General features: G+C 45.6%; 1 protein-coding gene across 12 annotated transcripts in view; it reads left to right on the top strand.

Moving 5' to 3' along the window:
* The window catches only part of unc13bb (unc-13 homolog Bb (C. elegans)), an 807248-nt gene that overhangs the window by 715347 nt on the left and 69068 nt on the right, over window positions 1-22833 (top strand). For all 12 annotated transcript variants that reach the window (XM_085972924.1, XM_085972914.1, XM_085972906.1 and 9 more), the window contains 3 exons: window positions 429-517; window positions 8426-8578; window positions 9575-9698. In XM_085972924.1, coding sequence (XP_085829050.1) covers window positions 429-517; window positions 8426-8578; window positions 9575-9698 — 366 coding nt within the window. The remainder of the gene's footprint in view (window positions 1-428; window positions 518-8425; window positions 8579-9574; window positions 9699-22833) is intronic.

Genomic DNA, 22833 nt, shown 5'->3' with positions numbered 1-22833 from the left:
AACAATGTTGGCAAGCATTGGGACCAGCAAAGTTGTGTCTGGGCAAGGGCCATGAAGTGTATGCTCATAGACATGGAAAAACATTTGATTGCATATACAAGAGATAGAGATTTAGGCATTGTAAGAGCTGATGACCAGAAATAAAGAATGCAGTGGTCGGTTCAGAGTTGGTGAGGCAAGTTGATCTAGTGCACGGGCTGCAAGGAGAACGTCTCGCTCTCACTTGCTCCCTCATTTTCTCTCTCTCTAATTCTCTCTCTCTTTCATCGTCTTCTTCCTTGGTCATCATTCCAATTGCTTACCCCTTTTCCTCCAGATTTGGGATCTATAGTTGATATCTAGATCCCATTCAGATAGAAACACTGTGATAATTCGGAATGTATTGTTATAACTGTTGAAATTGACATAATATGTATCTTTAATCACAGCTGGATTCTGAGGCAAGTGACACGTTAAAAGATCTACAAGTGAAACTAAACAATGTTCTAGATGATCTCAGCGATGTGTTTGGTGCCAGGTAAGTAATTAAAACGTTTTGCCTGTATCTTTTTTTTTTATAAGTCCTTCATGGTATGGCAATTACAAAAGTTACTGAACAGATTTCGCTCCAAAATCGAAAAACGTGAACTCCCTGATGATTTGGGAGGGGGAGCTTAAAACAATTGAGTAGCTGACTCGTACACAACTTGCAGGTCTCAGGTCCAATCTCTAGACTCGATTCAATTAGCTGCCTGCAGATGGCCACTACATTTGGCCTCAGCAACCCACATTGGAGAGGGGAAAATCAGGTAGGCTTCAGTATATGTGTACCTCAGATGAGGGCAAGATCAGACTCAGCTGTGGTGGTCCCTGTGGTAGGATAGCCCAGCAGCACTCACTGTCGAGGTTTTTACACGAGCTTTAGCGAGCTAATGACTAACGCGCTTGGAACTGCAAAGTGGAAAGAAGTCAGTGGCTTCATTTGGGGAGAAGATGAACAAAGCAACAAAAAAAACGGAAGAGAAGGCAGATAACATTGTAAATTATTTTAAATTTCAAAATAGTTATTTTTTGTGAATTTTCATTCTCAACTGCCTTTTCTGCCAGCAAAAAAGATGAATTTTCAACTTTTTTAAAATTATATTTTAAATGTGGGTAATTTGGTTGAGATGTGAGGGACAAGTTATAAATTTCGAGTCTTACCGCCTTTAGGAGAAGGAGAAGAAAGAGATGAGGAAAGAGGCAGAAAATGTTGCAGAGATGGGCGTAAGCAGTCTTGGTAACAGAATAGATATGTGGAAGAAAGCTGGTCTCAGGATCAAGCAATACACCAAGGTGCCACACTTCTTGACTCAATCTAAGTTGGCAGCCAAGGAGGTTGATTGAATGAAGGGAAGAGGCATGTGGATTCTGATGGAAGCCAAAAAATGCCTTCGGCTGACATTGAACTGAAGGAAATTTCCAATCATCCATGTATTAATGTCGGCCAGGCAGTTGGAGACTATATCAATAGTCTTTGAATGAGATAGAGTGCGAGAGCTGGGCCAAGGATGGATTCCTAGAGTACACTGGAGGTAACCATGTCTGCAGAGGAAGACAAGCCATTGAACACAATATAGTGCTTGTGTTGTGACAGTTATGAGTGGAATCAGGATAGAATGGTCAACTGAAGAGGAAAGGCCGAAAACCACAGTTTCAATCATTTGGAATTTTGATTAATGCGATCTCAGTACCATCGACAGGTTAGAATAACAGATTGGAAGATCTCTATTGCGGAGCGTGGGAGTGCAATTGCGAGGCACCATACATTCCAGAACTTTGAGAAGGAAGGGAAGGTTGGAGACAATGGCAATAGATTGGGAGAAGGGGAAGTGCAACGAGACCTGGGTGTTCTTGTGCACCAGTCGCTGAAGGTAAGCATGCAGGTGCAGCAGGCGGTTAAGAAGGCAAATGGTATGTTGGCCTTCGTAGCAAGAGGGTTTGAGTACAGGAACAAGGATGTTTTGCTGCAGTTGTACAGGGCCTTGGTGAGACTGCACCTTGAGTATTGTATACAGTTTTGGTTGCCTTATCTGAGGAAGGACGTTCTTGCCATGGAAGGAGTGCAGCGAAGATTCACCAGGCTAATACCTGGGATGGCAGGAATGACGTACGAGGAGAGATTGGGTCGATTGGGCTTGTACTCACTGGAGTTTAGAAGATTGAGAGGGGATCTCATCGAAACCTATAAAATTCTGTCAGGCCTGGACAGACTAGATGCAGGAAGGATGTTCCCGATGGCCGGGGTGTCCAGAACTAGGGGTCATAGTCTAAGGATAAGGGGTAAGCCATTTAGGACTGAGATGAGGAGGAATTTCTTCACCCAGAGAGTGGTGAACCTGTGGAATTCTCTACCACAGAAGGCAGTGGAGGCCAATTCATTAAATATATTCAAGGAGGAGTTGGATATATTTCTTAAGGCTAAAGGGATCAAGGGATATGGGGAGAAGGCAGGAACGGGGTACTGAATTTGGATGATCAGCCATGATCTCATTGAATGGCGGAGCAGGCTCGAGGGGCCGAATGGCCTACTCCTGCTCCTATTGTTAGATCCGTGATTCTGAGAGTATGATGTTTTTCAATAACTACACGGATGCTGTAACTTAACAATCAACAGGTGTTTACTGGAGTAGGGTAGTCTCAAGACTGGGGGTACAGAGGCATGCTCAAGGCTTATATACAGGTGTGGTCACTGCCGGTACTACAGTATACAGGAGCTGTAAAAGTAGTTCTCTCTTAAAGATACATACACTACAATTCCTCCCCTTTTAGATTAGCTGTACCCATAATATTCAAATAACAATTAACACTTTAACATGCACGTTAAACAACAATAGTCCATTTATAGATTCAGTCTTTGGGGCGGCTTCCTGATCCTTTCGGGATAGTGCCTTTCCTGCAGTTCTTGTTCTTGGTGCGGAGGCGATTCTGGCCCCTTTTCGTCGGTTTGTTCATCGGTTTCCACTGCTACTGGTTCTGAGGTAGATGCTACCGGTATGTCGGGTTCATCCCCAGGTACGCGAGACATGGGGTTGACTCGTTCCTGTGACGCTAAGATCTGATCGACGTGGCATCTCACAATGTTCTCCCCGACATCCACTGTGTACATTAATGGCCCCTGCCTTGTGCATATCGTTCCGGGTTGCCATTTCTCTGTTCGGTAGTCACGGGCCAAGACTGGTTGTCCTACGTTGAAGCTCCTTGTCGGCTTCTCATTGATGTGCTGGAATTGTTTATCCTCAACATTTCTTCGCACATTTGGTCTGAGCAAATCCAGACGAGATCTCAACCTTCAGTTAAAGAACATCATGGCCGGGGTGTGGTTGGTAACTGCATGTGTCGCATTTCTGTAGGCCAATAAGAAATTGTCCACCTTATGCTGTAGTGGAATTTCATCGTCGCACATGGCCTTTATCGCCTTTTTAAAGGTTTGTACGAACCTCTCAGCCAATCCATTTGTGGCTGGATGATACGGGGCGGATGTGTAATGCCTTACCCCATTCCTTCTCATAAATTTCCGAAACACTTTGGACACAAACTGTGGTCCATTATCAGAGCAAATCTGCTCTGGCACGCCGTTCCTGGCAAATATGGTCCGTAGGACTGCAATCGTTTTCTCTGTAGTGGTTGAGGACATTTTTATCACCTCAGGCCATTTCGAGTGAGCATCCACTGCTATTAAGAACATTGAGTCCATGAATGGACCAGCAAAATCAAAATGCACCCGTTGCCATGGAGAGGAGGGCCACTCCCATGGGTGTAGAGGGGCATGTGGTGGTGCATTTTGGACCTTCTGGCATCCTGAGCAGCTCTTGGTTAGGTCCTCGATTTGTTGATCGATTCCCGGCCACCACACATAAGCCCTAGCAAGGCTTTTCATTTTCACCCCTCCCAGATGACCTTCATGAAGCTCATTTAGCACTCTCTCCCTTAACTTGGGTGGAATCACCACTCTGGATCCACACATCACTGTCCCCTGGCATACTGACAGCTGTTCTCTTCTGGATGAGAATGCTGGCAACAGTGAGTCGCCATGTGTTGGCCATCCCCTCACCGTCAAATCATATACCCGAGACAGCGTCGGATCATTGCGGGTCTCCTTCTCTATATCCGCGTTAGTTACTGGCAATCGTTCAATTATTGACGAATAAAATATCTCGATAGGGTCCACTGCTGGTGCTTCCTCCACAGTAGGCAGTGGCAGGCGTGATAGCCCATCAGCGTTTCCATGCTGTTTCGTGCCTTGATATTCTATTTCATATTGATTCGCCCCTAGAAACAGGGACCATCTTTGTAACCGTTGTGCAGTCATCACCGGAACGCCCTTCTTTGGATTAAAGATGGAGACAAGTGGTTGGTGGTCAGTCAGCAAGGTGAACTTCTGCCCATGCAGATAGTGGTTGAATTTTTTAACTCCCCATACTAGGCTGAGGGCCTCCCTGTCAATCTGGGCGTAGTTGCGCTCGGCTGAGGTTAGTGACCGAGACGCAAAGGCTACTGGCCTCTCCAACCCGTCTGGGAATTTGTGCGACAGCAACGCTCCAATACCATAGGGTGATGCATCACATGCCAAACGAATTGGTAGTGCTGGGTTGAAATGGGCCAACACCTCGTTTGATGTGATCAATTCTTTGCACTTCTGGAAAGCTCATTTACGTTCGTCATTCCACTTCCATGGTACCCCTGTTTGCAGTAGGGTGTTCAGTAGGTGTAATACCGTAGACAAATTTGGTAAGAACTTATGGTAGTAGTTTACCAGCCCGAGGAACGACCTCAGCTGTGACACATTTTCCGGTGCTGGAGCCTTGACTACTGCCTCAATCTTTTCAGGGGACTTATGTAACCCCTCTTCATCGATAACGTGGCCACAATACGAGATCTGCTTCTGGAAAAACTCGCACTTGTGGCGATTAGCTCGTAGCCCATATTCCTTTTAATCTGGTGAGCACCTTCTCCAGGTTGGCGAGGTGATCACTGTCATTTTCGCCCGTGACCAGGATGTCGTCCAAATAACACTGGGTCCCTGGAATCCCTTGCAGGACTTGATCCATCGCCCTTTGCCAAATAGCCGGAGCCGATGCTACCCTGAACACCAGCCGGTTGTATTGGTAGAGACCTTTATGAGTGTTGATCGTAAGGTATTGTTTCGAGGCTTCTTCTACCTCCATTTGCAAGTACGCCTGGGCTAGATCAATTTTGGTGAAGCGTTTACCTCCAGATAGCGAGGCGAAAATATCCTCAATTCGTGGAAGCGGATATTGTACCATGTGAAGGACTGGGTTCACTGTCACCTTAAAATCCCCACAGATGCGGACCTTCTTTGGTTCCCCAGGCGTATTACTCAACGACCTCTTCATTACAGGAACGATGGGTGTAGCCCACTCGCTCCAGTCTACTTTGGACAGTACTCCTGAACGTTCCAACCCTTCCAGCTCTGCTTCGACGGCTGGTCTGATTGCATAAGGCACTGGTCTGGCCTTAAGAAACTTTGGGCTTGCATTTTCCTCTATTTTAATCGTTGCTGTTATGCCTTTCAGTGTTCCGAGTCCCTCCTGGAACACTTCTTTTGCGTCAGTTAGCATTTTTGACAGTCGTCCAGGTGTGACGTTGTCATCCTTTTTGGCCTCAACCTTCAGTGCCTGTATGGAATGCCAATCTAATTGTATCTTCCGGATCCATTCACGTCCTAGTAGTGGTGGTCCCCCATCTGGCAATACATATAAGTCCATTTTAGGTATTTCCTGGCCTTTGTATATCACTTTCACCCTTATTTTTCCTTTGGGGTAGACTTTTTGCCCCGTGTATGTCTAAAGACAATCTCTGTAGCTTTCAAGGGTATATGTGAAAATAGCCGCTTGTCGTCCCTTTGGTTTATGACTGTTAGGGCTGATCCTGTGTCCAATTCCATTTTCACTTGGACTCTGTCTATCTTGAGTGTAACCCAGATAGTCTGGTGATCCTCCATTTTGGTTACCTTATGTAGTTTCAAACAACCCAGCTCCTTGCTTCCGGAGTCTGTATCACTTTTCTGTTCGTCTGAACTACTGTCCATCACCTTATGTACCTTTTTGTACTTCTCCTGTGGAGATTTCTTGCTGTTGGTTTTCTTCCCAGACCTGCAGACTCTTGCTATGTGTCCTGCTTTTCCACACTGTCTGCACACTTGGTCCTTGAACCAACAATCCTTCTGGTCGTGTGTTGTTCTGCCGCAGCGATAACACTTCCCTGTTCCATAGGACCTTTCATTGGTGCCATATTCTTGCAGTCTCCGTTGTATCTCTGCAGCGCCCCTTGCGGCTGCTTCGTGTGATACTGCCATGCTGAAAGCCTTGTCCAGCGTAAGATCCTTTTCTGATAGAAGCCGTTTCTGGGTTCCTTCACTTTGAAGCCCACACACAAACTTGTCCCTTAACATATCTGCTAGTCCCACTCCAAACTGGCAGTGTTTCGATAGCTTGCGCAGTTCCATTAAGTACTCAGCATTGCTTTCGTCTTTATGTTGGTTCCTTTTATGGAACTTAAATCTTTCTGCTATCAGCAGCGGTGTGGGGTTTAAGTGGTCCTGTAGGATTTCTACTATGCTTTCAAAATTCTTATTCACGGGCTTCTTTGGGGTTATTAGGTTTCGCAGTAACCCATAAGTTTTTGCACCCATGGAATTTAACAAAAACATCTGGCACTTCATTCGCCCTGCAGTACACCTCAATACGTTCCACATATGTCGCCCAATCTTCGACTTCATTGTCGAACGTAGAGATACTGCCACTCTTCGGCATCCCTGGGTGTGATTTAACTGTCAAAAATGGCGTCTCCCGCGCTCTCCCTTCTTCTCCGCTGGCACAAAATGGCGTCTCCCGCGCTTTCCTTCCCGTGCTCGCCCTTCTTCTCCGCTGCGGCTTCTAAAAATGGCATCTCCCGCGCTCTTCCTTCTCCGCGGCTCAATGGCGCCTCCTGCGCTCTCCCTTCTTCTCCCCGCGGACACTGTTCAGCCCTTGAGCCCTGGCTGTGCTCTGCGCGTTTTTTTTTTTCTGTGCGCCTTTCCCGTTTCCGCCGCTCGGTCCTGAACCCGGCTGCTGCTTTACCCTCTCTCTCTCCATTTTGTTTTTCCTCGACGCCGCTCGGTTTTCAACCCCCGGCTGCACCCTGTGCGCTTCACCCTCTCTCTTACCCTGTCGACGCTGCTCGGCTTTTTCTCTGCCGTCGGTCGGCTCCAGCCGCCGCTGTCCGGGAAGGGTCTGCGCTGTACCTGTTGTCAGTCTGTTGCTGATCGTCGTGGCTGGGGAACCAAGCCTGGCTCTCCACAGCCTCCCCTGCGATGTTCACTCTCTGCTGGACGACTGGGCGGTTGCTCGTGGTCGACGCCCGTGCTTCTGGCCTCGACTTTCTTCCACCGCCCTCCCGGAGCAAATCCTCGAAGGGAAATGCAGAGTTGCAGGTAGATTCGAATCGACACTCGTCGTAACTGTTAGATCCGTGATTCTGAGAGTATGATGTTTTTCAATAACTACACGGATGCTGTAACTTAACAATCAACAGGTATTTACTGGAGTAGGGTAGTCTCAAGACTGGGGGTACAGAGGCATGCTCAAGGCTTATATACAGGTGTGGTCACTGCCGGTACTACAGTATACAGGAGCTGTAAAAGTAGTTCTCTCTTAAAGATACATACACTACACCTATCTTCTATGTTTCTATGTTTCTATGACAGCGTGGTAGTTAGAGTGCAGGGGATATGGATAGGTTCTTAAGGAAGGGAATAAATAATGGAAGTCTTGAAGGCGAGGGACATTGCTGGAGGATAGAGACAGCTTGATGATGTCAGCAAGCATGAGCTGAGGAAGTGTAATTGGATGGTTTGGAGCTAGGGCGGAAAAGGATCAAGGGAGCAGGTCAGTGGTTTCATGGATGAGATGGCTAAAGGAGAGAAGGGGATAAACAACAGAGAACAGGACGTAGGAGGGCTCATTTGGGTGGAGAATAGGATGGAGAACTTGGATTTAAAGGAGGAGTGGAAATGTCAGAGAATGCAGTGGTAACTGTGCACATCAACAATCCCATCTGTTCTGTGTTTTCTTGTCTGTAAGATATGCTTTAGTTCCAGCATCTAACACATTTTATAGAGCAACTTTTTTTCAAATTCACATTGCATACTTTATTGCACTTTACATGTGTGAGATGAATTTCAATGTCCATCTTTTCTGCAACATTTATGCAGAGAACAATATATAAAGTTTCTTCATAATTGTTGAGATACCCTTAAAGCTAATGTATAGTGAGCAATGGTTTTAAGGTCTCCATTAAAGCATCTTTTAATCTGAAATGCCATAATTTTAAAACTTTTATTTGTTTCATATGTAGACTTTTTTGTTGTGGGAATGTGCTGATTTTAACCTATGCTATGGTGTAGTTTCCAGCCTCGTCTTGATGAGTGTGTAAAACAGATGGGAGATATCCTGAGCCAGGTCAAAGGGACTGGGAACGTGCCTGCTACTGCTCGCAATAGTGTGGCTCAGGATGCAGATAATGTGCTCGGACCATTGATGGACTTCTTGGATGGCAAGTGAGTAATAAGAAAGGCAGTTCGGAGCAGCGACTATATACTTCTTTAAAAAGTGCACATTGCAAATTCCTGCTTGTGATTTTAGGAAATGGTTGTTGTAACCATTTATTTATTTTCTACAAATGCTATTACTCGCTGGACTATTAGTGGAAAATTAACCTGCTGTAACAGTAAATCCCCTCCACCAGCCCTCGCAGTCTTGCCCCGTTACTTAAACACAACTTTTCTTTCTTATCAAGTTTTTGTTTGTTGCTTGTTGCACCACTCGATGTAATGTATTTCTATCTTAAAACATAAATGTAGAATGAGAAATGGCCATTCTGTCCATCGATTTTACTGTTTCCAATAGACATTTGTTCATTTTGTATTTCATTGACACTCCCTGGCTTATTTAATCTCTTTTGGGAGCTGATTAACCACAAGTAAAACTTTCAAAATAATTTTAAAAAATAGATTGTCCCTGATTTCTGAAGGTAATTAAACAAAGTTGTCATGATATCAATCTAAGATTATTTAACTTATGACCAGTTGCTTTCCAAAGATAGTGGTTCTATAGTCCAAAAAGGACTGAAACGATAGTATCCTGTATATTTGTTCATTTGCATCTATGCATATCCTTATAAACTTCAATCCTATTTTCAGATAGATACTTATCCACTTCCTTTTTAAAAATAGTCACATAAAAATATTGGCCATTTGCTTTATCTCTGGATGGCAAGACACCAGGAAGAATTATCCTGCACCACAGACACACCTGCCATAGCCTGATGTAGAGTAGCATTGTTGTGGTTGTCAAACTGTGGCCGAGACCACCCAGTCTTTCTGGTGGGAAGCCAGCGAAAAGGAATAAAATGCAGACTAAATAATTTTTAAATGCATACTCCATCTTCAGTTATTGTAAACTCTCTGTATTGAACAAAATCTCAGTCCGCAAGAGGTGACCAACTGATATTAGGTTATTTTGCTTTATTAAATGAAGTACCTTTTATTTTGCAGTCTAACACTGTTTGCCAAAGTCTGTGAAAAGACAGTGCTGAAACGAGGTCTCAAGGAACTGTGGAAAATTGTAGTAAACACAATAGAAAGAACTATTGTGCTGCCTCCCCTAATTGATCAGTCGGTGAGTAGCTAAAATATTGGTAATTTTTCACAGAGTTATAGTATGTACAATTAAAAAATTCTACATTATATCCATTTAAGATGTATTTAATTAGAATAATTTACAAACTTAAGTTAGTTGGTACTGTTTGTATACAGAGTAGTATGAGGTAGCCAATGCAGTTCATGCTAGTATTTTGGTCCCTGGTGTAATTGAACAGCAGCCATTTGAGCTGCTTGTACCAGAAAATAGATATTGGCCCAGAACTTGGTGTCGGGGGCTTGCCGCGCGTGCAAGCCCCCGATGTGCACTTACCCGGCGCACCGACATCTGAAACCTGGCCCGCAGTGGATTTCCTGTCAGTGGCCCGGTTCTGATGTCGGCGCGCTGTGCTAACCTGACCCAGCGGCGTAGTTAGTGCGATGTGCCGGCTGGGATCAGGTGAGCACTGTTCAGCCAATCAGGGGAGGGGAAACTTCATTCATAAGTTTGAGAGTAAGAACTGTCAAACTCATGAGAAGTACTGCACCCCAAAACACTACTTAAACTTTAAATAAAAGTTTAAAAAACATCCCAATCATTAAATTAAGTATAAATAAGTTTAAAAAAATAATTTAAACAATTTTTTTTTTTTTTTAAATAAATTTTAAATAAAAAGGGTCTAAAACTAAACTTACCTTATTGTAGATTCTTTAAAATAACAAACCTGTGGAAAAAAAAATTCTAAATTGCACTAAAACACCACTTACCTGTAAAAATAAATACTTACGTGTGCTTTTTACAAGCCTTTACACATGCGCAAATCCCCCAAAACAGAGGAAATCCAAGACGCACGCGCTGCCCCCTACAGCGCACGCGCTAGCCTCTTCACCTCTTGGGTTAGAGGAGAGGAAATGCCGGTTTTCAGCGCATGCGCTGTGCATGCTGAAAACCGGCATTTCCTCCGGCCAGGCGCGTGAGTACCCCTTCCGTACTCACGCGTTTGGGGAGGAATTACTGCCCCAATGTAGGTGTTGAGCAGTTTAGATCAATGCTGTGCTAGGCTTTGTACTGTTTATATCTGCTAACTCGATCAGAGAGCTTTGATAGTTGCAATCAATCTATTTTTAATGAATTTGTTTATTAATTGTGTACTGTAATTCCTAAAGGCTAAGAACACAATATTCTGCACAGCGTGTGGTGTACGGCAATACTCTTGGCAGCTGCTTCCATTTTCTAAATAGGAAACCGTGCTTGATTAGAGCCTGATCACGTTTTAATATTTAAAGTTTATTAAGCAGTGTGTAAGACTATACATATGGTTCTAGTTTTTAATTACACATATATCTGGGTAGCCTGTATAATCAAACAATGGCACCTTCCTTGCATAAATAAATATTTAGTAGAATGCAAGTCAAAACATTTCTGTAATATGCATTCTTTTCATGCTTTATATTTTATTGATTGTGCCTAATATAATATCACTTTGAAAATTTGCCTATCACTGTCTTCATGAAAAGTATTTTATTCTCTTGTGTAGTGTATGTACCCGTTTACCTTTAAGGGAACTATAGAATGTAACCGTTCGCCTTTAAGAGCACTACTTTAGGTGTGGCACTATTTGTTGGCTCATGTATACTGTAATACCGATAGTGACCACACCAGTATATAAGGGTTGTGATACGTTAACTAGGGCAGAATCGCCTGAACCTCTGAATAGTAAAGACCTGTTTTGTTTGTTAATCTTGGAGCCTGTGTATTATTTACAATACAAACCACAGACTTTACAATGGCGACGAGGCCGATCGTACCCTGCGGCAACAGTAGTTCCTAAGCAACTAAGGAGCGTCGAAGTGAGGCACCCGCCCTCGTCGTTCTGCTGGGTGAAAACTCGAGGCTGCAGCGATAGCAAAGAGGAAGATTTTGGCATTGAAAACTTCCATCTGCAACAGGCACTGACGGTCCCTTCTGCCACAGTGAGGAGCGAGCCGATCGACAAGAGAGGCAAGGCTGCCACGGACTGTGAGTAAGGGAACAGTAAAAGAAAATAAGGAAGGAGTAAAACCAGAGGATAAGGGCGGTACACTCGACCACGGTCGAGGGGGAAAGGAGCCAGACAAAGTCGGGTCCAGAGGCGCTGAGACCGGGAGCAGGCCGGGTGAGACAGAGCCGAGAAATCGGGAATTGGCCGAGAGCCAGTTCAGAGGCTGTAACTGTCCGCCGTCATCGGGGGTACCCGGAGCCGGTTGCTTGCCGCGGGAAGGAGAGCGCTGAAGCTGATGCGCGGGCTGGGGATCTGAAAGCCAGCGGAGAGCGCTGAAGCCGACGCGCGGGCTGGGGATCTGAAAACCAGCGGAGAGCGCTGAAGCCGACGCGCGGGCTGGGGGTCTGGAAGCCAGCGGAGAGCGCTGAAGCCGACGCACAGGCTGGGGACCGGTAGCCAGCGGCCGTCGCCCGCGGGGGAAAGTGTACCCCTCCCGCCAGGGGAAGAAGCGGGAAACTGCCATTGCCGTGGGCGGGGAGAACAGAAGAGCGCGGGGAAAACCGCCATTAAAGTGGGCGGGGAGAGCCGAGAAGCGCGGGAAAGCCGCCATTTTTCGCGGGAAAACCGCCGGGGAAGAAGACAGAAGCGGGAAACCGCCATCTTAGAAAAACAATAATAAGTAAAGAAATACTTGTGTTGTTCTCGAGAAGAGAAGAAGATGCCTAAGCGAGGAAATATTAATGATTTTGATGTTGAGATAGAGGACTGGGCCACGTATGTGGAACGCATAGAAATATATTGCAAAGCCAACGAAATTGAGGATGACGACAAGGCAATAACTTTGTTAAATTCGATGGGAGCAAAAACATACGGGCTCTTGAAACATCTAATAGCACCAGTTAAACCAGTGGACCAGACCTTCGAAGAGATCGTAGCAGTGCTGAAGGATCACTTGAACCCCACACCGTTGATGCTGGCTGAACGATTTAAATTTTACGCAAGAACCCAGAGGAAAGATGAAAGCAATGCGGAATACTTAGTCGAACTGCGTAAGCTAGCGAAATACTGCCAGTTTGGAGGGAATTTGACAGAGGCGCTGCGGGACAAGTTCGTATGCGGCTTGGCCAAAGAAGGAACGCAGAAACGACTTCTGGAAGAAAACGACCTCACACTGGACAGGGCTGTCCTCATAGCTTCATCGCACGAAGCTGCAGCGAAAGGAACGGCGGAAATGCAGCTAAAGGCGGCGGCACTCGGGGTGGACCAAATTACTGCAAGCACTTCCAAATGCTACCGTTGTGGAAAGACAATGCACGACCAGAATCAGTGCTGGTTTAAGAACCAAGAGTGCAGGAAATGTGGCAAACTGGGTCACATCGCGAAGGTATGCAGGTCCGGAAAGAAGACCAACAAGCAAAGGAAGCCACCACCACAAGAAAAGTACAACAAGGTGCATCAGGTGGCTGAAAAGAGTTCAGATGAACAAAATTCAGACTCAGACCCAAACAGCCAGGAGCTGGATAGTCTGAGAACCCACAATGTGGGTAAAGTAACTGATCTACAGACGATCTGGGTCACACTAAAAATAACTGGAGTCCAAGTACGAATGGAGCTGGACACGGGATCAGCTGTATCAGTCATCAACCAAAAGGACTACCACCGGCTATTCTCTCACATACCCTTAAGAAATACTAAATTCGTATTACAGACATACACGGGGCATAATGTATACCCCATGGGAAAAATACGAGTCAAAGTGAGAGATAGGGGCAAAGAACACCCATGAATGAATCTGTACGTATTACCTGAGGGAGGACCACCACTCCTAGGGCGGGAGTGGATGCAGAAAATAAACATAGAATGGCACTACCTAAAAGCCATAGGGAAGGAGGACTCGGTGCAAGCTATCAGCTCAGATTCTGAAATGGATGACGTGACGACCAATGTAAACATGGAAGACAAGGCAAAAAGGGAATTGCTGATGAGGGGAAAGGAAACGAAGACAGGCAGGCAGGCCCATGTTACCAAGCAAAATCAAGCTGTAGAGCAGAACCCCAGGTTGACAGAGAATTCTGAGCCTGCTCAAGCTAAGGATTCATCCACGACGGAAGAACACCGAGCTCGGTCCCAAACTTATGTCAAAGTACAACGACAATTAGAACAGTTGAGTGCCCGTCTCGTACAAGAGATGGAAAAGATGAAAAAGTTCTGGGACACCGAATGGGAGACCCTGGAAAGACAACAGAGACAGCTAGCTCAAGCAGAGAGCGACCATAGAGCCATCGTGGCCAAGTACCAATCACATCTCCCTGAGGCTGTTCAGGAACTAGAATATGCACAGAACGATCCAAAGGAAGAGGAATCTTCAGGAAGTCAGGATGGTATTCCAGTTCATCTCTACGACTTGTTGCAAGCAGAGTGTAACGAGTTGAAAGAACAGTATGAACAGGCTCAGACTACAATCCTGGAAGGGGTTAACTTGGCAACCTCCGAAAAGCTAGTTTTACTGGAAGCATATGAACAACAAAAGTCTGAACAGGAGCAAGAATTACAAAGACTGCAGGAGATGTTTGATGAGCTCCAGGCCAAGGCTGACTCATCGTTAGGGATTCAATCCATAGAGGAAAAATGAGTGGTGGAAGACATAACAGAACAGGGAATACAGGATGTCCAAGAACTCGTTAAATTATTAAAGGAAACACAAAATAAATATGAAGCGGCAATGGCCGAGGTCCAACGACTTGAAGAACAGATTCAACTGGGAATCTTTTCAGTGGAAGAAAAGGGAACTGTAAGAAACACAGAGATCGTAAGAATGGGCCCTGAACATGAGCTTAAATCGTCAAAGGAGAGGGGTTTGGAGCAGAAAAAGCTGGAGGAAGCTGAACACATGAAGAAGTCTCTTCAGGAGAGATGTCTGGATGTGGAAACAGCTGCTGCGATAGAAGGATTAAATCACCTGATAACTCAATCCTCGATGGAAGGGGAGGTATTGAGGTCAGTAGTGAAGGAATGGCAGACAACCCTGGAGGAGTGGAATGAATATGAACGCATGAGGAAGTCTTTTAAAGAAAGAGAGATAGAGAAGGAACAGCAGTCGGCTAGCGTCCAGTTGGGTAAGGAAGAAGTAGAAGGGCCTCTCGATGGACTAACTCAGGATGACCCCGAATGTGACCATGACCTGTTGAGTGACACTGAATATTACGAGGAGGTGGTCTGCCCAAAGTGTGATGAAAACTCCCAAAGTGCTGAAATGCGGATGAAGCACTTAAGGTCTAAGGAACATAGAGAGTTGGTGGCGCTACAGCTGGCTGCCGAGAAAGGCGCTTCGAGAGCTTCAAAAAGGCAGAAAAGAAAAAGAAGAAGCCGGAGATAATAACTGTTTAAAATATTATTACTTCTACTACCTCAGTCCGAACACTACGAAAGGTGCTAAATTTGTAAAAAAAATCCGGGGACATTATCAAGACAGCCAGTGGGTTGTATAAGTCCGCACTGCTGGTTCAACAGGACGAAAGTACAAGCTGTTAAAAAGGCTATGGAGGAGTCATGTTTACCATGTGAACCGGCTACACCAAAAAGATGCTGTCTGGGACGAATTAATACCAGAGACTGAATTTATGAACTGTTCCCACAGAGACTGAACCTGTAAACTGTTTCCACTGAGAGTATGTTTGTAAACTGTTATATGACGTTGACTCCATCGAGAGTATATCTGTAAATTGTTATATGACGTTGACTCCATCGAGAGTATATCTGCAAACTGTTTATATAAAGTTGAAGATTGTATGTTTAACGGGATTCTGTAAGTAAAAAGCTAAAAAGGGAGGATTGTAGTGTATGTACCCGTTTACCTTTAAGGGAACTATAGAATGTAACCGTTCGCCTTTAAGAGCACTACTTTAGGTGTGGCACTATTTGTTGGCTCATGTATACTGTAATACCGATAGTGACCACACCAGTATATAAGGGTTGTGATACGTTAACTAGGGCAGAATCGCCTGAACCTCTGAATAGTAAAGACCTGTTTTGTTTGTTAATCTTGGAGTCTGTGTATTATTTACAATACAAACCACAGACTTTACATCTTGAGTTGAATTTCTATTTATTTTTTAAAAAGCTGTCTTGATTAGTGTCAATGAGATTTTCATTTCATTTGCTGAGCAATACAATATTAATTTTATTCAGCTCATCTTCCCTCGGAGAACAATATTGTCTGTTTTTAAATTGTCATCCATTTAAATTGTAACCACTTCTTTAGTGTTGTACCAATGTAGTGAAAGTGTATACAGAGAATACCTTTATCAGTCAAGAAACATAGGGGGAGAAATTGTTCCCTGGCACGACCGATCGCTGAGTGAAAGATTGGAGTTGGGGAGCCAATTTCTGGGCGTGGTCTTCCAAATTGGCAGCTGGCACTTACATAAGAACATAAGAAGTAGGAGCAGGAGTAGGCCATATGACCCCTCGGGCCTGCTCCGCCATTCAATAGGATCATAGCTGATCCGAACTTAGACTCACGTCCACTTCCCTGCCCTCTCCCCGTAACCCCTTATTCCCTTATCAGCTAAGAAACTGTCTATCTCCGTTTTAAATTTATTTAATGTCGCAGCTTCCACAGCTCTCTGAGGTAGCAAATTCCATAGATTTACCACCCTCTGAGTGAAGAAGTTTCTCCTCATCTCAGTTTTGAAAGGGCAGCCCCTTATTCTAAGATTATGCCCCCTAGTTCTAGTCTCACCCATCAGTGGAAACATCCTCACCGCATCCACCCGATCAAGCCCCCTCACAATCTTATATGTTTCGATAAGATCGCCTCTCATTCTTCTGAATTCCAATGAGTAGAGGCCCAACCTACTCAACCTTTCCTCATAAGTCAACCCCCTCATCTCCGGAATCAACCGAGTGAACCTTCTCTGAACTGCCTCGAGAGCAAGTATATCTTTTCTTAAATATGGAAACCAAAACTGCACGCAGTATTCCAGGTGTGGCCTCACCAGTACCCTGTATAACTGCAGCAAGACTTCCCTTCTTTTATACTCCATCCACCTTGCAATAAAAGCCAAGATTCCATTGGCCTTCCTGATCACCTGCTGTACCTGCATACTAACCTTCTGTGTTTCATGCAGCAGGACCCCCAGATCCCTTTGAACTGTAGCACTTTGCAGTTTCTCTCCATTTATATAATAACTTGCTCTTTGATTTTTTCTGCCAAAGTGCATAACCTCGCACTTTCCAACATTATATTCCATCTGCCAAATTTTTGCCCACTCACTTAGCCTGTCTATGTCCTTTTGCAGGTTTTTTATGTCCTCCTCACTCACTGCTTTCCCTCCCATCTTTGTATCATCGGCAAACTTGGATACGTTGCACTCGGTCCCTTTCTCCAAATCGTTAATATAGATTGTAAAGAGTTGGGGTCCCAGCACTGACCCCTGCGGAACACCACTAGTTACTGATTACCAACCCGAGAATGAACCATTTATCCCAACTCTCTGTTTTCTGTTAGATAGCCAATCTTCCACCCATGCCAGTATATTGCCCCCAATCCCGTGATTTTTTATCTTGTGCAGTAATCTTTTGTGTGGCACCTTGTCAAATGCCTTTTGGAAGTCCAAATACACCACATCCACTGGTTCCCCTTTATCCACCCTGTTTGTTACGTCCTCAAAGAATTCGAGCAAATTTGTCAAACATGACTTCCCCTTCGTAAAACCATGCTGACTCTGTCCGATTAAATTATGCTTATCCAAATGTCCTGTTACTGCTTCCTTAATAATGGACTCCAACATTTTACCAACCACAGATGTTAGGCTAACTGGTCTATAGTTTCCAGCCTTTTGTCTGCCTTCCTTTTTAAATAAGGGCGTTACATTAGCAGTTTTCCAATCTGCTGGGACCTTTCCTGAATCCAGAGAGTTTTGGAAAATTACCACCAATGCATCCACAATCCCTACCGCTACTTCTCTCAAGACCTTAGGATGTAAGCCATCAGGTCCAGGGGATTTATCTGCCTTTAGTCCCATTATCTTACCGAGTACCACCTCCTTAGTGATTTTAATCGTGTTTAGCTCCTCCCCCCCATAGCCCCCTGTTTGTCTAGTGTTGGGATATTTTTAGTGTCCTCTACTGTAAAGACTGATGGCGTTTTTGCCATCTCCATGTTCCCCACCACTAATTTCCCGGTCTCGTCCTCTAAGGGACCAACATTCACTTTAGCCACCCTTTTTCTTTTTATATAACTGTAGAAACTCTTGCTATCTGTTTTTATATTTTTTGCTAGTTTACTTTCATAATCTATCTTCCCTTTCTTAATTAATCTTTTAGTTATTCTTTGCTGGCTTTTAAATGCTTCCCAATCTTCTATCCTCCCAGTAGATTTGGCTACTTTATATGCCCTTGTTTTCAGTTGGATACTATTCTTTATTACTTTACTTCGCCACGGATGGCTGTCTTTTCTTTTACGCCCCTTTTTCCTCACTGGAATATATTTTTCTTGGAAGTTGTGAAATATCTCCTTGAATGTACACCACTGCTCATGTACCGTCTTACACTTTAATCTATTTTCCCAGTCCACTTTAGTCAACTCTGCTCTCACACCTTCATAGTCTCCTTTATTTAAGCTTAGTACGCTGGTTTGAGATCCAACTCTCTCACCCTCCAACTGAATTTGGAATTCAACCATGTTATGGTCACTCATTCCAAGGGGATCCTTTACTAGGACATTTTTTATTAATCCTGTCTCATTACACAGTGCCCGGGAAGCCTGCCTAAAACAGGCGTTTGGCCCCTTTGGTGAAAAAGGTCTAACATCTGTTTCAGGACCCTGATGCTAAATTTGGCAAAAACTGGGCGGAAAACGTGCATCATTAGGAGTGCAATCAGGAAGCAATTTTTCACGCAAAGTGCAGTGGAAATATGGAACCCTCTCTCCCAGAAGTCTCTGGCTGATGGGTCAATTGAAATTTTCAAGATTGAGATCAATAGATTTTTGTTTGGTACGGGTATCAAGGGATTTGAAGAAAAGGCAAGTAAATGGAGTTGTGGTACAAATCAGCAAGGATATAATCGAATGATGGAACAGGCTCGAGGGGCTGAATGAGACCCTGGATCAGTTTGTACTTTGTTATCTGACTCTCTCTTGCCTTTGTGGTGAGATAGTGGCTATGCAATTTTGACCCGCACTCGGGCGAGGGAAGGCAGTTCACACCCAGGAGTAATTTTGACTTTGGGTGATAGTGTAAAACCAGCGATATCGATTCAGCCGCCCGGTATACATCTCCTCTGATAGTCATTTCTATTGAAGTCGATGGAAATAAAAATCTGGGGAGATCTATAATGCTTGGCTGAATTGATATCACCCATTTCACACCATCACCCAAAGTCAAAATTACCCTCTCTGTCTTTTAGCCTGCTTGTCTCTGCTGTCTCTCCCAGGAGATTGCTTACAGCAGTCCGTTCCAGCTGCCAATTTCATCAGTAGTACAATGGCAACTGTTGCATCCCAGGACCAGGCAGTATCAACAGCCCCCCAGGTTAGACCCTCAGCTGCCCCTTCCCAATCATCACTTGCAGTATATGAGATTAATGGTGACCACCATCTGGCGCTCTGCTCCAATGGACAATGCTACCTACAGCTTGATCATAGGTGGCAGGCATAGTCAAGGCAGGAGATGCGATCGGTTGACAGAAATGTGAGATAACTTAGCAATTTTATATCTTAACACAATGGGAAATGGATCCAGTGAAAGGAATGTGGGATAAAAACAAAAAATGCTGGAAATACCTATATTCAAGAAGGGGGATAGCACATGTCCAGGGAATTATAGACCAGCCAGCTTAACATCGGTGGTAGGAAAAATAATGGAATCCCTACTAAAAGAGAAAATAGAAGAACATCTAGAAACCAAAAATATAATAAGGAATAGTCAGCATGGATTTCAAAAGGGAAAGTCTTGCTTGACCAACCTCATTGAATTTTTTGAAGAGGTAACAGAGAGAGTAGACAATGGTAATGTAGTAGATGTAATTTATCTAGATTTTCAAAAGGCATTCGATAAGGTAGCCCATAATAGACTGATGAACAAGGTCAGAAAATGCGGAGTCAGGGGACAGGTAGCAGAATGGATAGCTAGCTAGCTTCAAGACAGAAATCAGAGAGTTGGGGTAAAGGGTAGCTATTCACAGTGGCAGAAGGTGGGTAGTAGTGTTCCACAAAGATCAGTGCTGGGACCACTGTTGTTCCCAATTTACATTAACGATTTAGACCTTGTAATCAAAAACACAAGTTCTAAATTTGCAGATGACACCAAATTGGGGGGGATGGTCAATACTGAGGAGGACTGCAACAAATTACAGAAGGACATTAATAAGCTTGCAGAATGGGCATATAATTGGCAAATGAAGTTCAACAAATGTGAGGTATTACATTTTGGTAGGAAGAATAGGGAGGTCACATTACTTGGAGGGTGCGATTCTAGGTGGGGTAGAGGAACAAAGGGATCTCAAAGTACAAATACACAAATCACTAAAAGTTGCGACACAGGTTAGCAAGGCCATTAAAAATGCAAACCAAGCACTAGGGTTTATCTCTAGAGGGATAGAATTTAAAAGTAGGGAAGTTATGCTAAACCTGTATTGAACCTTGGTTAGACCACACTTAGAGTACTGCGTACAGTTCTGGTCGCCATATAAAAAGGATACAGAGGCACTGGATAGGTTGCAGAGAAGATTTACAAGGATGATACCAGAAATGGGAGGGTATACATATCAGGAAAGGATGAACAGGCTGGGTCTCTTTTCTCTTGAAAAAGAAGGCTGAGGGGTGACCTAATAGAGATCTTTAAAATTATGAAAGGTTTTGATAGAGTGGATACAGAGAGAATGTTTCCACTTGTGGAGAAGAGCATAACTGGAGGCCATCAATATAAGATATTCACCAAGAAATCCAATAGGGAATTCAGAAGAAACTTCTTTACCCAAAGAGTGGTGAGAATGTGGAACTCGCTACCACAGGGACTGGTTGCAGCATCTATATATATAAATCGGTACTTCTGTCATTCTGTCTTTCTATCTGTCTATCTGTCTATCTGTCTGTCATCGCGTGTGCGTTGCGGGTATGCACTCGAAAGTTACAGGGCGTACCTATGCGCGCGTTACCTCCAAAGAAAGCTTACGCTTCCGAGACGGTTTTAAGCGTATTTACGTTTCGGCCGGGCTAAAATTGCGCCCGCGGTATCCCAAAAACCTTCAACATTCCGCTCATTAGCATCTCATTATCCGCTCATTAGCGACAGAGTGACCTCGAGCTCGACCAATCGTACGCCGGGTTGCTGGCGTGTGCCGCCGGGCCAATCGGTGCGCGTGTGGCCGGGCTTTATCGTTCTGAACCGAGGTGAGTCGCCGCCATCTTGATTCCAAACTTTTCCTTTCTTTTTCCCGCTTTCTGCGTCTTAAAAAAAAAACGTTGCTTTTAAAACACATATTGTTTTTAAAAAAAATGATTTAGAAAGTAATTAACTTATCTAATCTCATTAATTTTCCTACCTTTCCCCGTTTTTCCAGGTAGGCCTAGAAGCCTCGGCGTCTCCTCCGCACCCACGCCCGAGCTAGGCACCTCGAAGGCTGGAGGGCCGAGCCTCAGCCCAGCGCCGCTAGGGTGCGCGCGCAGCAGGAGCTGAGACGTCTCTCTCTGCCGGGGCTTGCTGAGCGTCCAGCGTTACCCTGGCAACGGGCGCAATCGGCGGTCTTCACCCCGGGGGGAGGGGGGGGGCGGCCGCGAGCCTCGGGGGGGGGGGGGCCGCGACCCTCGGGGGCGGGGGGGGGGGCCGCGCGCGCAGCAGGAGCAGCTGAGACGCGGCGTCTCTCTCTCTGGCTTGGTCAGCGTCACGGTTGCCCTGGCAACCGGGCCCGCCGGCCGAGAGAGACGCCGCGTCTCAGCTCCTGCTGCGCGCGCAATCGGCGGTCTTCACCTCCGGGGGGGGGGGGGGCGCGACCCTCGGGGGGGGGTCGCGACCCTCAGGGGGGGCGCCCGCCGCCCTCCCTCCCCTCCGCCCTCCGCCCTCCCTCCCCCTCCCCCCCGCCCTCCCTTCCCCTCCCTCCCCTCCCCCCCGCCCTCCCTTCCCCTCCCCTGCCCTCCCTTCCTCCCTCCCTCCCTTCCCCTCCCCTGCCCTCCCTTCCCCCCCTCCCTCCCTTCCCCCCCTCCCTCCCTTCCTTCCCCCCTCCCCTCCCCCCGCCCTCCCTTCCCCGCCCTCCCCCCTTCCCCGCCCTCCCCCTCCCCCCTCCCCCGCCCTCCCTTCCCCTCCCCCTCCCCTCCCTCCCCCCTCCCCTCCCTCCCCTCCCCTCCCTCTCTTCCCCCCAGTCGCCCTCTCTCTTCCCCCCAGTCGCTCTCTCTCTCTCTTCCAACAACAACATGCCCTCGAAAAAGCCTCGGCACCGCCGGGCACTTCAGCTAGTATAGCATAGATGCATTTAAGGGGAGGCTAGACAAGCATATAAGGGAGAAGGGAATAGAGGGTTATGCTGATAGATTTAGATGAGGAAAGACTGAGTCTTTCCTCATCTAAATCTATCAGCATAACCGCTGGCATGGACTGGTTGGGCCGAATAGCCTGTTTCTGTCCCATATATCCTATGTAATGTAATCCTATGTAAACAGGTCAGGCAGCATCTGTGGAGAGAGAAACAGTGTTAACGCTTTAGATCAATGACTTTTTATCAGAACCTGATAAGGTTAGAGATGTCTCAGGTTTTAAGCAAGTACAGAGGCAGTGAAAGGAGGGAGGGGAGGTCTGTGATAGGGTGGAAAGCAGGAGAGATTAAATGACAAATGGAATGATAATGCAAGGCAAAAGGAGATGATAATGGGACAAGTAAAGAAACAAAAGATGGGTCTAAAAGAGGTGTAAATGGGAATAGCAGAATCATCAACAGCTGCCGTCTGGAAAAAAATGGGGGCAGAGGTTATGACCTGAAATTGTTGCACTCAATGTTGAGTCCAGATGCTGTAAAGTGCCTAATAGAAAGATGAAGTGCTGTTCATCAAGCTTATGTTGAGCTTCATTGGAACAGTGTAGCAGGCCGAGGTCAGAGTGGGAATGGAGCGGAGAATTAAAGTGATAGGTGACCGGAAGCTCGGGGTCATGCTTGCAGACCGAACTGAGGTGTTCCGCAAAGTGGTCACCCAGTCTGCAT

This window comes from Somniosus microcephalus, chromosome 2 (genome assembly GCF_052327205.1).
Source record: "Somniosus microcephalus isolate GS21.2 chromosome 2, FLI_Smic_1.0, whole genome shotgun sequence".
Lineage (NCBI taxonomy): Eukaryota > Metazoa > Chordata > Chondrichthyes > Squaliformes > Somniosidae > Somniosus > Somniosus microcephalus.
The sequence above is the reverse complement of the archived record's forward strand: the minus strand, read 5'-3'. Positions and strand labels throughout refer to the sequence as shown.